Source organism: Electrophorus electricus, chromosome 3 (genome assembly GCF_041902795.1).
Source record: "Electrophorus electricus isolate QZ-2024a chromosome 3, ASM4190279v1, whole genome shotgun sequence".
NCBI lineage: Eukaryota > Metazoa > Chordata > Actinopteri > Gymnotiformes > Gymnotidae > Electrophorus > Electrophorus electricus.
The window spans coordinates 38,741,057-38,755,983 of record NC_137499.1 but is presented as its reverse complement, the minus strand read 5'-3'; the positions used below and the strand labels follow the sequence as shown (position 1 = coordinate 38,755,983).

The following is a 14,927-nucleotide window of genomic DNA, read 5'->3' as shown; positions in this document are numbered from 1 at the left end:
TACCCCTCGTGCTTACTGCCGCCTTGTTACAGCAGCGAGGCACGACTGAGAATGGAAGGATGTTAGCCACTTCAGTGTAGCGGAGAGCGCCTGATGGCAGTCTGCTCGCCGTGACTACCGAACTAATAGGGAATACTATACTGATAATAGTGTGTATAAATCATTGCAAATAACGCTGCGCGTTAGGCGAATTCAAACAGTTTAGAAACAAGGATATTTCATATAGGCCTATAACGAAATAGTTTACTTGTTTAGGACTTTAGTGAACTCGAAAGACTGGAAAAACATTTATTTAAAAATTAACAGTATTCACACAGTTGTTTGGGGATATTTGTCTTCTGTAGGGGATAATAAAAGTGATCAGTTGAGCTAAAATTAAATACAAATCAAATATTAAATATAGAAAACTTCAAAGCTGTGCTGACAGAAAAATGTAAAAAAAACCCCATTTTTTTTGGACTGAAATGCAGTTATTACTCTTCCCTTTACATGTCTTTAAACGCTGGTATACATGTAATCACTACAGGCTACAAATGCACGCACGTGCACGCACACACACACACACACACACACACACACACACACACACAAATAACATAAAATAAAAATCTAAAAGCACATATTACTCCTAACATCCACCTCCACCCGTGTCATTTTAACTAGGTTAAGGTGGCATATCTGCATTTTCTAAGTCAATCTTCCTGTTGGAGGTGCAAATGAAGTCATTGTGGTCCCTCTACAAAAAAGGCAAAAGAGATATTAATAATCCTTCATTTTGTACACTTACACACCAGTCCTAAAGACTTTACAAACAGTGTTGTTCTGATATGAATAGAAAAAATATATAGTTTTTGCAATGCAGTTTCTACTGACTGCTCTTCTTTGCATGTCAACAAAGGCTTGTATACATATAAACAAGCTAAATAAAAAGCCTGTTTTATAGAATACCCGCCCTCAATCCAGACCCATTTCAAACTAGCATACTTCTGCAGCAGATCTTTCCCAATCTCATTCTTCTTCCTGTTGTCCAGGAGGGGCAGAAGGGGTCATTGGAGTCCCTCTAAAAAATAAAGATAGCAAAAATGACAAAAAGCAAGCATAACGTTGCTCAACACTTTTTTATTGTTTTGTTGTTCCTTTCATATTGAAAAAGCATGTGCGCACACACAAATAAAGAATGAAGGTGTGTTACCCTGAGTAGGGAGGTGGAGGCGCATCATGCTGCCCACTGTGGGTCAGGGCCTCGTTGTACGAGGGCAGACCCGGCGCGGTGATGTTAGTCAGAGGCACTGACTCCTGTGTAGGGTGCCCATCTACAGCCATTTGCACTGGCACACTGTGGTGGAGGGTGGGAGAGGAAGGTGACAATGACATGCATATGTGAACTGGAAACATCTCTCTCTCTCGCTCTCTCTCTCTCTCTCTCGCTCTCTCTCATACACGCACACATGCATGCACCCCCCCCCCCCCCCACACACACACACTTACCTGCCTCTTTGCTGAGAGGATTTACCCCTGTTTTTGTAAAAGTAGCAGACAAGCACAATGGCAATAACAGTAAGGATTACAGCTGCCAAGATCCCGGACACCAAAGCAGGCACATCCAAAGGAGTAGACTCTGATCAAACACAAATTCATCATAATTCGTTAACTAGTACATTTTAACAATTTATTGAATTACTGAAACTGAAGTCCTGTACAGCATTGCACTTGCAATATTTTAAGGATACAACAGCAAACTTGGATCACAGAGAATGACTACAGTCCGTACATACTGATGAGCTGAGGGTCATTGAGGGCAGTGTTCCCTGTTTCTGATCCTAAATCAGGCTACCTCATCCTCACCTGGAGATGCGTTTTCCCTACTCTAAACCCCCCACGACCTGAACCATCAAACACTGGCCTGGGATTCAATTTTAAAAAAGAAAAAAATAGTACAGCCTAGCTGCCTTACCATGACTGTTGTGAGCTTTGACATAGTTCTTCCAAAATTCTTCCTACAGAAAAACAAAAAAGTGAGTCTTTGAGATCCAAAAATTCTTATTTGTTTCTATGTGCTTAAGGAAGTATTATACCATATTGTCCTGTCTACATATCATGGAATTGTTTTAACCTTTTATTTGAAGAGGCTAGTTGTGCACGATACACACACACTCCCTCCTCTCTCACCGTCTTCTTGTCATCCTCAAACACTTCTCTGGCCTCTTCATATGAGCAGACCTCCTCGTAGCACTCTCGCTCCAGATTTCCAGGCACCACCAGCTCAAAGTCCCACTTGTTGAACAGCAGGGATCGGGAGAGGAACACATCCGCCGACCTCTTGTTGATGAGCACTGGAAACAAACCGAAGGCACAATTCAGTGTGACACCACATAAATGTCTATCCATGAACACAAGACAGCAGCAAAATATTTCTTCACAGGGCATTGGCAATGGAAAAAAATACCTCTTTGATCAGACCTTGGGTCATTTAACTATGTTACTAAATGCATGAGAGTATATATTTTGGGATTACCATTAGTACTGTGATGGATGCATCTCGCCAATCCCAGATGCAAAAGGGAGAGTACACCAAGGCATATTTCTGTAAATGCCAGCATGTTACCTGTCCAACACAAGTCAAAGTTTCTACACATTCGCTGCAAAAATCTGTGGAGAACATTCAATAGGTACATAACATAAAGGTGAAGCCTTAAATGACTGTTAAAAATGACAAAAGAGATTAAACAAGCTAGGTTAATGGACAAGTATTTTTCCAAGACCCATTATCTACTTATCTATTATTCGTTTCCAAGCATCATTTGCAAACAGGGGGAGGTGATATCTGACCTGAGAGGCTTTGTTAAAAACGGCATGATCGAGGAAATGAACTGTGCACCACTGCGACATAATTTTTTTCGTGTATCTAAAGGTAGTAGTCTAAAACGTAAACAGGTGCGAAATTACCATTCAGAAAACAGATAATTAAAACTTCTTAAAATGTTCTTAATTGCAATGAAGCGTCTTACTCAATCAAAGGTTTGTTGCAATGACGCCCTCTATCGGTTGTTAAAACCAGGAGGAGAAACTTGACTATCAGTAAGTTCCGAAATCTATTAGAAAAACTGAAATTCGTTCTAACCGTTTGTTGGCCTTTATTGTTATAGCGTTGGATATTGCCTATTCAGTGGAACTGCATATTGTGAAATCCAATATAAATAAATAAATAAATCGCATTTGCATACTGGAAGAACAGTTTTTGATGAAAATACGTATAATAAATGAGTTGTTATAGAACAAGCTGATAAAACATTTGGAGAAGTTAGACCGATAGATTAAGGTACGTCTCATCTAGGCAAAATAAACAGACTAAATATTAATAACTGCACAAAAGCTCTCTTACCTGGGTGTTAAAGTGCAATCCAAACCAGGAAACTTTGTTAATCTTAAAATAAACGAGCTGATAAACCTCCTTTCTCTGTCGTGTGGCAATTATTGTACTCACTAATCAACTAGACGAGATGACCTAACACAGAACTCATGACCTATAAAAAAGGTAGCAAATAAAATAATAATGTAGCCCATTCACCTGTAGCTTAGCTGATTAGCAACGTAAAAAACAGCTCCTGGCGCAGAGCTACTTACCTGTTTGGCAACATACCTCACAAGAGTGGGTGGGGTGTTTTACGGCATTTCGTTAACATCAAAACAGGGTCGTGATATGAACGGAATGGACAAATATTCCGGCACGCTTCGTCTTAAAAGGCAACGCTTTAATATTTAATAACAATATACCGTAAACGTAGCTTTTACACTTAAATTCTCTTAGGTAGGGAAAATGTCGCGGTTACTTCGGTGACTGTATATACCGGTAAATGTAAACACCCGTAAGCCCCCCAAAATGTTAAAGGATAATATTGAAATGTATGTCGTTCAAGGAGGTCTAACAGTGGAACGGTTTTCTAGACTTTACAAGCTCAAACAACCCTGGGTTCCGCATAAACTGCTAGGAATAGATGTGAAGTCCTTGGATATGAGATTCTGGTAACGCACAGCCTTCACATTGAGAATATTTGAAGCCAGTGAAGGCTTATGGCTCCATATGTTTAGAAAACCTAACCAGATGAACGTGTAGCCCAATATGTCAGTCCTATGCATTGTGTTGTAACATCCGTTTTGTGCTGAATGCAGGATACTCGTAGCTCTCTTGCTACTCCTAGGTAAAGCCCTTATGGATTTAGCTGTGCGTAGCTTTTTTTAAAAATACCAACTCCAATATATTTAATCACACACCCTCCCTTACCTCACTTTTTAACATCTGTCACTAGGCTAAAGGGAGCCTTAGTTCTATGGTACATTTGCAATTGGACGCTCCTCCAGGTGCTCTGTTTGTATTGGCTAGAGACAAGGTTTGTTGGCCAATAGGAATTTAATGTAAAATTAGAGGAAACAAGGCCAAGGATTATTGGTCGATGTGTATTGCAAGGTGGAACAATCATAGGCTACTGCCGTCACTGCCCGGTTATGGGCTGCATAAACACGAACATGGCAGGATTCCTACGTAAACCCTAAAACAAAACTAGGGATAGTGTAGCACAAGGGATAAAAAAGTACAATTACACAGCTGCACAACTACAAGTGACTTATCGTCTTCTTTCCTGAAGCCAAAACAAAGAAAATATGTAGTTTCATTTAATTATTTATTTTTGACATAAAGGACGTATATCACGATTTATCAAAGGCTATAGCCTATCCGACGTTAAGATATTACCACCAATAACACCAATACATTTAACTTAATGTAAATATGTAATAATTAAGTACGTTTTAATAGCTACATCACACACAAAAAATAATAAAAATAATACAATTGCAATGTATAGAGAAGAACCTGAATCAGGACTGATAAGCAAATATTTTAATTGTGTACAAAACGTTTCAGATTAATTTTCTGCAATCGAAGCCTAAATGGTGCAGCAGGGTATACTGATATCCATTTAGAGCAATTGAGTTTGATTTAAAATGCCAAAAATTATGGTAATTAACAACGGAAAATCCGTTTAAACAATACCAGATCGTATCACATTAAAATATGCGACTTTTAACACATTCTTGGGCTTCAGACTGAACACAATGCTTGCTTAGTCTTGAGTTAGGTCTCGCGACATGCCTCAGACCTGAAGTACGGGAGCTGCGCCCTCTTGTGTATAAACAAAGAACTACCAAAATCCTAGTCGGGATTATATCTGCAAAATGTAAATTGAACAGTTCTCTGCTCATGTTAATTAAATTGCCTTTGGTTGTTGCTTACAAATCACTGTATACTTATCAAGTAAATCTAGTAGACAAAGTGTGTGTGTATATTATATATATAAAAACAGCAAAAGATTTTACAGACAACATTCTGCAAATGCACCAAGTACCTTGACACAGCCACATAAAAACTCCCCCAAACACACACACACACACACACGTGCGTGAACAAATGAACGCATGCACACACACAGACAACTCCAAAAACCTACCCCCAGGATACTAGTACAAAAATGTACTTGCACTTTAGTGTCAAACTACTTTGGCATCACTATATATGAAAAAGGTGTGCAAACACCTACACTGTTCTTTGGCTTATATGAATAGTGATAAGTATCATTTTAGTAGAGTCCTCTGTCCAACAATTCTATCATCTCTTAAAAAAAACAAACTTTTATATATATATATATATATATATATATATATATATATATATATATATATATATATAAAAAATATATATGAGCTAGCTCTTGCCCTCCCGTAACACTACATCATGAGCCTATAAAAGTATAAAATGCTTACATAAATCCACACTGATTTCTCCAGGGCTGAGGGAAAGATGTAAACACTTCACCTGGAGGCTCTGCTCAGGCCAAATATGGATTGACGGGAGGAAATGTTGCTTACAGTAAAGCAGCACGTTCAGACCATGGGCTGCAAAGTCTAAATGCATAATTTCCAAGTCCAAGCCTCACAACTCTCAGTCCAGACCACGATGCATACTGTCTCGGTTCTGTTAACTGCACCGGGTATTCCACTGTCCTTGAGCGCTTGGTTCAGGCATATAGGGAGACCGTCTGCATCGCCAAGGGCAATGCTTGGCAATGCTCTATTAAACAGCACGCAGGAGCATGAGCGGACCTGAGGACAGGTTTTCTGTATCGAACACAGTATGGGAGGCAGAGTAGCTTGTCCTAGTACAGCAGCATTATTCAGAGAAAGCTGATAGTCAGGGTCTCAGGTTGCTCCCCAAGACATACAGGGGAAGGGAATGACTAGGGACCAGAGCTCTGGCTTGATTTAAATGTGAATTAAAAGCCAATTCTTGAAGGCCAGCACTGTAGATAAAGGGCTAAGAAATAATGACTCAATATGGCATGACTCCAGTGGGTTGTAACTTGCATATTCACTCCTGGACTAGAGAGTGGGAACTACTCTGATAAGTGTTAGCAAACTCAGGTCTCCATCACCAGCTCACACCTTAAAGGGGATTATCTTATTCCCATAACCCAGTACTAGTTAAGGAGAGAGAGAGCCATTTTGGATGTATATTTGTGTAAGTTTAAAAATAAGTGATGTGTTAAGGGAAAATCCTTTAATTCTTGACTTCTATTATGATTTGCACAAAATACCTGCATCCAAGTAGCCAGCGACTGTGTATATACACAAGAAACATACTGTTTTGTCACGCTCCGCTGTCTAGTTGTGATTATTCTGGACAGGACCATAAACTGTCTCGATCTTTTTTTTTTTTTTTTTTAATGTTAACTGAAAAATAACCAAACTGTTACCAATACAGAAGAGAGAAATATTCTAGAAAGTGCAGATGAAAAATAAACTGTAAAACACTACTGCAACCTCTTCAAGAGAATCACTTCTCATTACCATGTATGCACCCTCTACTATGACAAAGCATTCATGCATGCACACACTTTTGTGCACTTACATTCGGCACATATAATGCCACAATAAGCATTCTTAGACACTGAATAACTCACCACTGAATCAGTCCCCCCCCCCCTCTCTCACACACACACACAGACAAACATGAGTGTGGGGGCTTCAGTCTCCTTGGCGACAGTATGAAGAAGCAGTCAGAGAATAGTGCAGGGACAGCCACCACTCTTCTGCTTCCTAGCATGATTTGCGAGCTGCGGGGGACTCTCCGTTTCCTGAAACTTTCTGTGTGTGTGTGTGTGTGTGTGTGTGTGTGTGTGAGAGAGAGAGAGAGACAGAGAGAGAGACAGACAGAGACAGAGACAGAGACAGAGAGAGAGAGAGAGAATGCAGGATGGAGAAAAAGAAACAGATTCCTTAGTTCAGAGGTCTTCAAATTTACTGTTCCAGCGCCTATCACACATTGGCCAATTAATGAAAACTGATCATCTGGCTGATGTTCACGAGGAGCTGGAAAAACACAAAACACCTGTTCTTGCTGGAGATTCCAGATGACCAAGTCATAAAACCTCTGCCTAAGTTAATTTTATGGTATTTTGTCTGACAGCCCTTGGACCCCTTGGATTAATGAATCTCTCCGTCTCGAGTCATACCTTATTGCTCGCACCACTTCCAGAAAAGCTTCATCCACATTGTGGCGGTTCTTTGCTGATGACTCCATATAGTGGATCCGGTTCTCTCTAGCGAATGCCATGGCCTCTTCTTTGGAAACCTAGGGAAAAAAAAAAAAAAGAAGATACACAGGCATTAGAACAAAATTCATTGGCCTTAGGGCAACGCATGATGACTGAATTGACAGGCAAAGATTAGGCTCAGCAAAGTTTCAGTGCATTTCCATCAAACTAACGATCTATAACGCCATAACATGATCTGTTTATTATTTAAAACATGACCTGTTGATAGTATTAGAGACGTTACCACTCTGTGTTGGTCCAGATCAGATTTGTTACCAACGAGCACCATGGGGAAGTCGTCTCTGTCCTTTACCCGCAGAATCTGTGTGTGAAACTTCTGGATTTCATTGTAACTGAAAGGAATGATAAACACATTGCAGCTTCTGGATAGTTCACAAGCGATTCCCCCAGTCTCTCAACTACACATCCACAATTAAAGTTGGAACCAATGAAGCCCAAAGGAGATTTCAGACCACTTCACATAACCTTTTAGTCCACAGAACCATGACCCTACATTCTAAAACTAGAAGTCTAATTCTAATGCTGGTGGTTGGGGTGAGTATGTTCAGAAAAAGAAATGAACAGTCAAGTTAACCAGTGTCAATTAGGGAGAACATTGTAGACACTCTTAGTTATCATAACCTTAAGGTTTGGCACACTAATCCAATTGTTGGGTACACCAGTAAGTACTCTTGGGAGAAGATTAGGCCGGTGTGCTGTAGGATTTTACAAACAAACTTATTCTAGGAAGAACCTGAGTCTTTCATGCAGATCATATGACTCTAGGTGCTTTATCAAAAGATTTAGACAAACTTAGTTCAGTTTGAAATGGACCTGCTGGCATTACCATAAGATTTCTGACAGTCCCATGACGTAGGCTAAAACCAACCCACTTAACCACTCCAGCACCTAACCACAAGCACTCATCACTGGCCTCACTCATACAGGAGCAAGTGCACACACACATACACACACAGGCTTGCTCTCATAAAGAACAATTAAAAAAAAAAACTTTTCACACCTACACAGTCTCTGTTCTCTTTCACTCATTCAAACAGAAAGATGAGGGGCTCTCTGTTCCTCATCCTTCCATAAAAAAAGGCACACAAACCTACCTTCCGCCATCATTCAGAGCAAAGACCAGCAAGAATCCCTCTCCTGAACGCATATACTGTTCTCTCATAGCTCCAAACTCTTCTTGACCTGCTGTATCCAAAACTAAAGAAACCACACACACACAATTTTACATAGAAAGCACAAAATTAAAGCAGACCAAATGTGCAGAAATGGACTAAATCAAAGTTTAACCCAGACATTAAGGTAAGGCATGATCAGACACACAGCAAACCACATTTCTTTCACCCATGTACACACCTACATCCAGCTACATGGCTTGAAGGTATCATGCTGACATACTGATGCAGCAAATCAAAACAAACTGGGCCGGGAATAGTGAAAACAATCATGATTCACTCCTGTGTCATTCTGTTTCAAAAAATGTCCCATTTATGAGACCCTTCAGTCCATGATGACCCCCCCCCCCCTCCCCCCCAACACACACACACCCACACACACACACACTTCTTTACAAAGTAGGATGGGACTCCAAGAACATGAACAGCGACATACTGTCTAATCGTGTTTCTTTCCCATCCACAGTGCAGATTTTGGTGTAAGAGTCCTCAATGGTTGGGTCATAGTCAGATACAAAGTATGACTGTGACAGGGAGAAGAGACAGATATTACTGCTTTTAGTATGCTGGGCAACAGACAAAGAATCTCTTGGGCCTAGACATGAGAGGGCATGTTAAGAAAACACACAAGCTGCGTGGAGTCATGAAACACTTCGAAACCGTACACTGAATAACTCGAATCTGAAACTACGCATGTTACACAACTCGAATCTAAAACAACAGCATAACGTAACTGGTAGTAGTACATTGTATGCCAAGTTATACATTAAAGCAGATTGTAAGCTTCGTGTGACGAAGAGTATTTTGCCATTTCATACGCAAGATGTTTATTTGCAGAACTATTCGTAGTATTACGAACTATATGCTTACCTGAATGAACTGAATGGTTAGGGCACTCTTCCCCACACCACCACCGCCTACGACCACCAGTTTGTATCTTTCCCCCTCTGACGACATGACTTGCTCAATATGCTACGAAGTTCCAAAAATGTAAACTCTTAAAACGAGTCTTTAAGTTTACCGAAACCAAACAAGCATAGTTACTGAACGTCCTTCCAAGTAAACAGATAGTAAATAGATGGAAAATCCAGAGAAGCTAAAAAAAAATAAAGGAGTCTAAAACATGAAACATCTCGAATTAGCTGTAGCTCTCTAGATCACTGATCCCGGCATCTCTAAAACTCAAATCACAAGCTAACATCTTAAATGAGTTTAACTATCACAAACTCTTCCTGTTTCGTTTTATTCTACGGATAGCGGCTCAAACTGTGTATAAATCAACGACATTAAGCAAGAAAGTTAATACGGCCTACAAACTGAGGCGAGCAGTGGAAAATCGTCGATTACCTTCCTTCCGCAGCCGCCTTGGTTAAACGAACCTGGTGCTGGTGCCAAGGTTGCGACTCCAAAGTCAAACAATTGAAAGTTAGTTTGCGAACACGCAACAATGTTACAATTTAACTGCTTAAACCCTGTATCCTTTTGCCCATCAGATATTCCGACGTACGCACGCCAAACCCATTTTTTATACTGGAAACAGCCGAATTCCAGAGATTTTTAACGCCTTCTGTTTTTTTTTCTTAGTGATTTCTTCTTGACGCTCTACGTTCACCGACAGTCTTTTTCATGGCCGAGAGCTACACTTTTCTTTTTCCACAGCGGTATTTCAGACGTAGCCTATGGGAAGAATGGGAGTGTCCTGTAGCTTTACTCATCGGACGAAACCCCACTAAAACCGTGTGTAGTCTACATCAAATCTGTAACCCAACTAAATGAATCGATGAGCCTTTCGAAGTTGCACCAGGCTTGTGTTGTACATTTCCGGAAAAGAGTAGCCATCATAGTAGCTTATACACACGTCGTTCTTTCCATATTTGGCCACGGACCTGTTCTGTCTGTGTTGACTAAAATATTAAGATAGCATGTTGATATAGTTAATACAATTCTTTCGGTGTAAAGTTTTCAATAAATTTCACTTGGATTTCAAAAACGTATGAAAACTACGTTATTTAGAGGTTTTTATTTTTTTTTTTACTAATAACATCGTATGTACGCTATAGGCTACAGCCTACCACAAGCGTTTCATGCCCGCGGGGGTATTTCGAATTTGGCAACATATAGGATATTACTACATTTGAATGTTATGTTCTAAAACCAATTTTACAAAAGAAACGTTGCGGCGACAAGTCGCAACCACTATGCGACGATTGATTACTATTTCATACCGGTCGTGACTCACCACAGTAATCAGCGTGTATAGGGACAAAATGAAAAAAAAAATCCCATCAGTCACAACGGGATGGATGATTCTCTTTACTTTAATAAAATATGTTCATTACGCGGTAAAGGTGACTGCGTTTTTAACGCGTGGTGTAATTAAAACAAAACCAGCTTCTGTTATCAGGAGATCTGTTATACTTTTCCATTTGAAAACAGAAATAATTGATAGTTTGAATAAAAAAATTCATGAGCTCTCTAGTCGAGACGTTTGTATTAATGCTGGTAAATAAAAATATAGGCTACATATTTTCTGTTTTGATTATGACCCTAGGTTATACGTTACAGCAATACTTAATTTTGTGCCGTTTCTGAGTAGAAAATGTTAGCGGCAAAAATAACGTAACAGATTAATTTAGGATCGTAGCGCAACGCGGCAGACGGCTTGGTTAACTGGTCTGGTTTAAAATGTTCTTAAAAGTAAGGTACACACCTCCCTTCCCATCCCCAGGGATGAGTAACAGGGCGTAGTAAAATGTTTTTGTTGGAGCACGTCTCTCTAAATCCACGTCATTCTCATATGGTAGGATACTAAACATTACTTTATGAATACGGTAAATTGAAATCTTTATTTACACTAATGTATAACAATACATATGAGGGTAGTTTAAAATACTACATATTCCTCAATATTTTTTCACTCAGTAGTTCATATTTTAGAGAGCTTTTAGTTATTGAAATATGGTCATCCTAATGTTGTTGCTATTCTTATAAGATTTAAAATTGGCATATTAATGTATATAACTGCAAAAACAAGACTAATATAACCGGCTTATTAGACATAAAATGTATTTTGTTAAGTAAACTAAATTTTAAGTCTGTACATTGTGTAGCTGAAAAAAGATTCAGTGGAAGAAACAAAAAAAGTTAAATATGTTGTCTTTAATGAACACTGTCTCTGTACAAGCCAGCGTCAAAACAGCTAATCACTCTCAAAATATCTATTTATAAATAACAACAACAATCCAATAATTAATGTAATTGAATAAATAGATTTATAGCGGGCTGTGCATTTAAATACAACAGAGAGATTGCAGTCATCTTGAGTCATTTATACACATCCAGTACATTGTCAACTGCCAATAGGCGATTTATAGTGAAGCATTCAACCACAGTACAGTCACACAAATAATTTCAAACAGAAGTCCTACATGCAGTCAAGTCGCAAATTTAGACACAAATACACTTCCTTTTTATTTTCCTTCTTCATTAAAGTTCTTTCTTGTTCACTTCAGGAGCAAGAGTCCGAATGCTTTTCACTGGCTTCAGTCCAATGATGCATGAACAAGTTTTACATGCTTCTGAGTTGTTCTTCAGCATTTATATGGCAGGGCAGCCTGTCCCACTTTGATATGGGGACCAAGAAGCACCCCAAGCAACATACGTTCTCCCCAGCCCAAGAGTCTGTTGATTGTTAGGTTAATGGGTGAGAGTGGGCTCTGATCTCCAGTCATTCCCTCTACTGCCTCCACGGCACTTCCAGCGAGTTCCATCTCTGATGCCCGCTGGTGAGAAGCAGTATTGCACCGGCTCTGAGTCTTCCGCTGGGACTGTGCTGTTGTGCTGTCTCTCTGTTCTTTTGGCAAAGCTGCCTTTGGTCTCGGCTGCTCCTCTTTTGTCTTGTTCAGAGAGGGGCTATTTTTTCTTTCACTCCTTCTTTTCTGTGATCTTGAGTTGGTACATTTGGTAAAAGCTTCTCGGCTGCTGGACCTATGCGCTTTGTTCAGTCCTGCAGCTGAAGGATCACGACGTCTGTGAGCAGCAGGGATACTGCTCAGCTCGCTTTGACTGAAGTCGCTGCTGACCGACACTACCCCCTTCTGGTGATTTTTGGGACTAGGACAGATCGGCGTGAGGGACAGAGTGAGAGTTTTGCGCTTTTCTAAGAAGGAAGGAATCTGAAGCTGACTAGGCTTCGAAGCAGTGGGAGTGTGTACATCCTGCTGGGCGAGAGACACAACACTGGCTGCTCTCGGCACCTCTACAGGCTCCACACTGAGAGTCAGAGCTCTGAGCTTTTCAGAGAGGGATAATGTAAACTCCGGCTTTGGGTTTGGGCTCTGAGCAGCTTCCGTTCTGATGTTCTTGTTCTCACAGTGTACATCCCCTTTGGCCTCCTTAGTGTACCTGTTAACTGCCCAATTACTGTCTATAAAACTTTCCTGTACATCGTTGTTGGTAAACAGCCCCAAAGTGGAATTGTTGTTGGTTGTTTTGCCAGCATTCTGCAGACATGCATCAGAGGATGTGACTGGCTGATGTGTGGGTTGGTCTGTGTGTTTGTTTTTTAAAGGTAGTGTATTCTGGAAGAGCTGCAGTTGACCTAGAAAGTTGAAGTTAGGTGATATTGTAGGTCTGCGCTCTTTCACAAACCTAAAGGAATAAAATATGTTAATAGTAAATATCTCAGTTTCTGTGATTTCTATAGTGGATTATGTCATTTCATGCAATCAATGCAATGACCAAAACAATGCATACATACACAAATATGCACACATGTACCTGTAAGCATGCTCCAGGTCCATTCCCAAGCTGTACATTACATAAGCAACAACAAGAGCTGGGGAACGAGAGATTCCTGCTGCACAGTGGACTATAACAGAACATCCGAGAGACATGGCCCCATCTATAAAACAAATACTCGCTCCATGAGTCCACAAAAACAACCTCTAATGCAAAGATACACCACACCAGAGGCAGTGTAGAGTATTTTGGCGCTAATTGTTTATGCAAACCACTAAATATTTCAAAGCAATATGCATCCAGACACAGTCTGAACATTTTTGTTTACTTGCTAATTTAGATGAATAGCAATGCTATTGTCAGTTAATGCAAGCTGTGGGATTCACGGTCCCTCACCAATGAATCGCAGTGCTTGGGGGATCCAGGGTAACAAGTCGTCCCGGAGAGAGTCGTCTATGGGGATTCGCAGGTACTGCGACTGAAGCACGAACGAAGGCTGAGGACAGCATCGGCTGACGCTGAGCACATACGATATTCCACGGGTAGACAGACAGTCCTGGATAAAATTAAAAGGAAGGGAAGAAGGGAGTAAGGACAATGTTCTGAACAAAAGAAACTAACCGATAAACGGGGGATATCCCGTCAAAACGAAACAGGAGAAGATAACTGGAGGCTACCTGCGTAACGTCACTCTCTGCACCAAGGTAGAGATGTGGCAGGATACGCGATAGCGGTGGTTGCTCCGATTGACTTTCCCTGTACAAAACCATCTTTTAAAGGACGTATTTGGGCCAGATCTAAAGAGAGAACAATGCGTTTGTCAATGGAAAACGGACAGTGACGCATTAAACATCGACATATGAATTACCAGAATATTTCTTAGTCATGAGCACAACCGGATGCACGATCAAATTACTGCAGAGTAACGTGTTAAGTTTATTCTAACAAAAACGAACCATTTGTCTTATTAGCATCAACACTAAGCTTAGTTAATGAATACACATTTAAAAAGGCACTCACCAAATTAATAATTAAATGAAATGTTGATAATGCTCAATTCGTTCAAGAAAAAAGAAGCACGAGAAGTCCAAGAGTGTAATCCAGTTGCAACAAAAATAATAAAGCGTATTAGCTAGTCAAAAAGTGGAAGTATATTGTGGTTAGTAGTAGATTCCGGATCTTTACTCGCTCCACTCCGGAGCTGTTTTCCCTCGCTCCTCTCTGTTCTGTTTGTGCCTGGATTTGTTGTTGTACGTCTATACCTGCGCGAGGCAGGAAAAGGATGAGGTAATCCCCATTCCAGAAGCTAAAATTGCACACTTGTATGTGATGTCATTTTCAGCCAATC

At 40.2% G+C, this 14,927-nt stretch overlaps 3 protein-coding genes across 4 annotated transcripts; all 3 read right to left on the bottom strand.

Annotated features, from left to right (window-relative positions):
* Positions 1 to 241: 241 nt before the first annotated feature.
* prrg2 (proline rich Gla (G-carboxyglutamic acid) 2) lies at positions 242 to 4,264 on the bottom strand. Of its 2 annotated transcripts, none has more exons than XM_027014746.3 (8): positions 3,569 to 4,264; positions 2,516 to 2,605; positions 2,170 to 2,333; positions 1,955 to 1,997; positions 1,489 to 1,618; positions 1,193 to 1,336; positions 985 to 1,060; positions 242 to 736 (listed from the first exon to the last, which is right to left on the bottom strand). In XM_027014746.3, exons 2-7 carry the CDS (start codon positions 2,598 to 2,600, stop codon positions 1,009 to 1,011), a joined length of 618 nt encoding a protein of 205 aa, XP_026870547.1. In that variant the 5' UTR covers positions 2,601 to 2,605; positions 3,569 to 4,264; the 3' UTR covers positions 242 to 736; positions 985 to 1,008. The 2 variants fall into 2 exon arrangements, with proteins under 2 accessions (XP_026870547.1, XP_026870546.1); XM_027014745.3 differs by having other exon boundaries at positions 244 to 736; positions 3,383 to 4,250.
* Positions 4,265 to 4,882: 618 nt separating this feature from the next.
* rras (RAS related) lies at positions 4,883 to 10,665 on the bottom strand. The gene is made up of 7 exons (XM_027014718.3): positions 10,187 to 10,665; positions 9,710 to 9,811; positions 9,276 to 9,363; positions 8,762 to 8,864; positions 7,891 to 7,999; positions 7,566 to 7,684; positions 4,883 to 7,197 (listed from the first exon to the last, which is right to left on the bottom strand). The coding sequence occupies exons 2-7, from the start codon at positions 9,794 to 9,796 to the stop codon at positions 7,110 to 7,112; spliced, it is 594 nt and encodes a 197-aa protein (XP_026870519.1). The 5' UTR covers positions 9,797 to 9,811; positions 10,187 to 10,665; the 3' UTR covers positions 4,883 to 7,109.
* A 1,313-nt stretch (positions 10,666 to 11,978) lies between these two features.
* Positions 11,979 to 14,873, bottom strand: si:ch211-195b15.8 (uncharacterized). Its single transcript, XM_027014717.3, has 5 exons — positions 14,600 to 14,873; positions 14,257 to 14,376; positions 13,976 to 14,135; positions 13,619 to 13,742; positions 11,979 to 13,489 (listed from the first exon to the last, which is right to left on the bottom strand). Exons 2-5 carry the CDS (start codon positions 14,347 to 14,349, stop codon positions 12,430 to 12,432), a joined length of 1,437 nt encoding a protein of 478 aa, XP_026870518.2. The 5' UTR covers positions 14,350 to 14,376; positions 14,600 to 14,873; the 3' UTR covers positions 11,979 to 12,429.
* Positions 14,874 to 14,927: the final 54 nt, after the last annotated feature.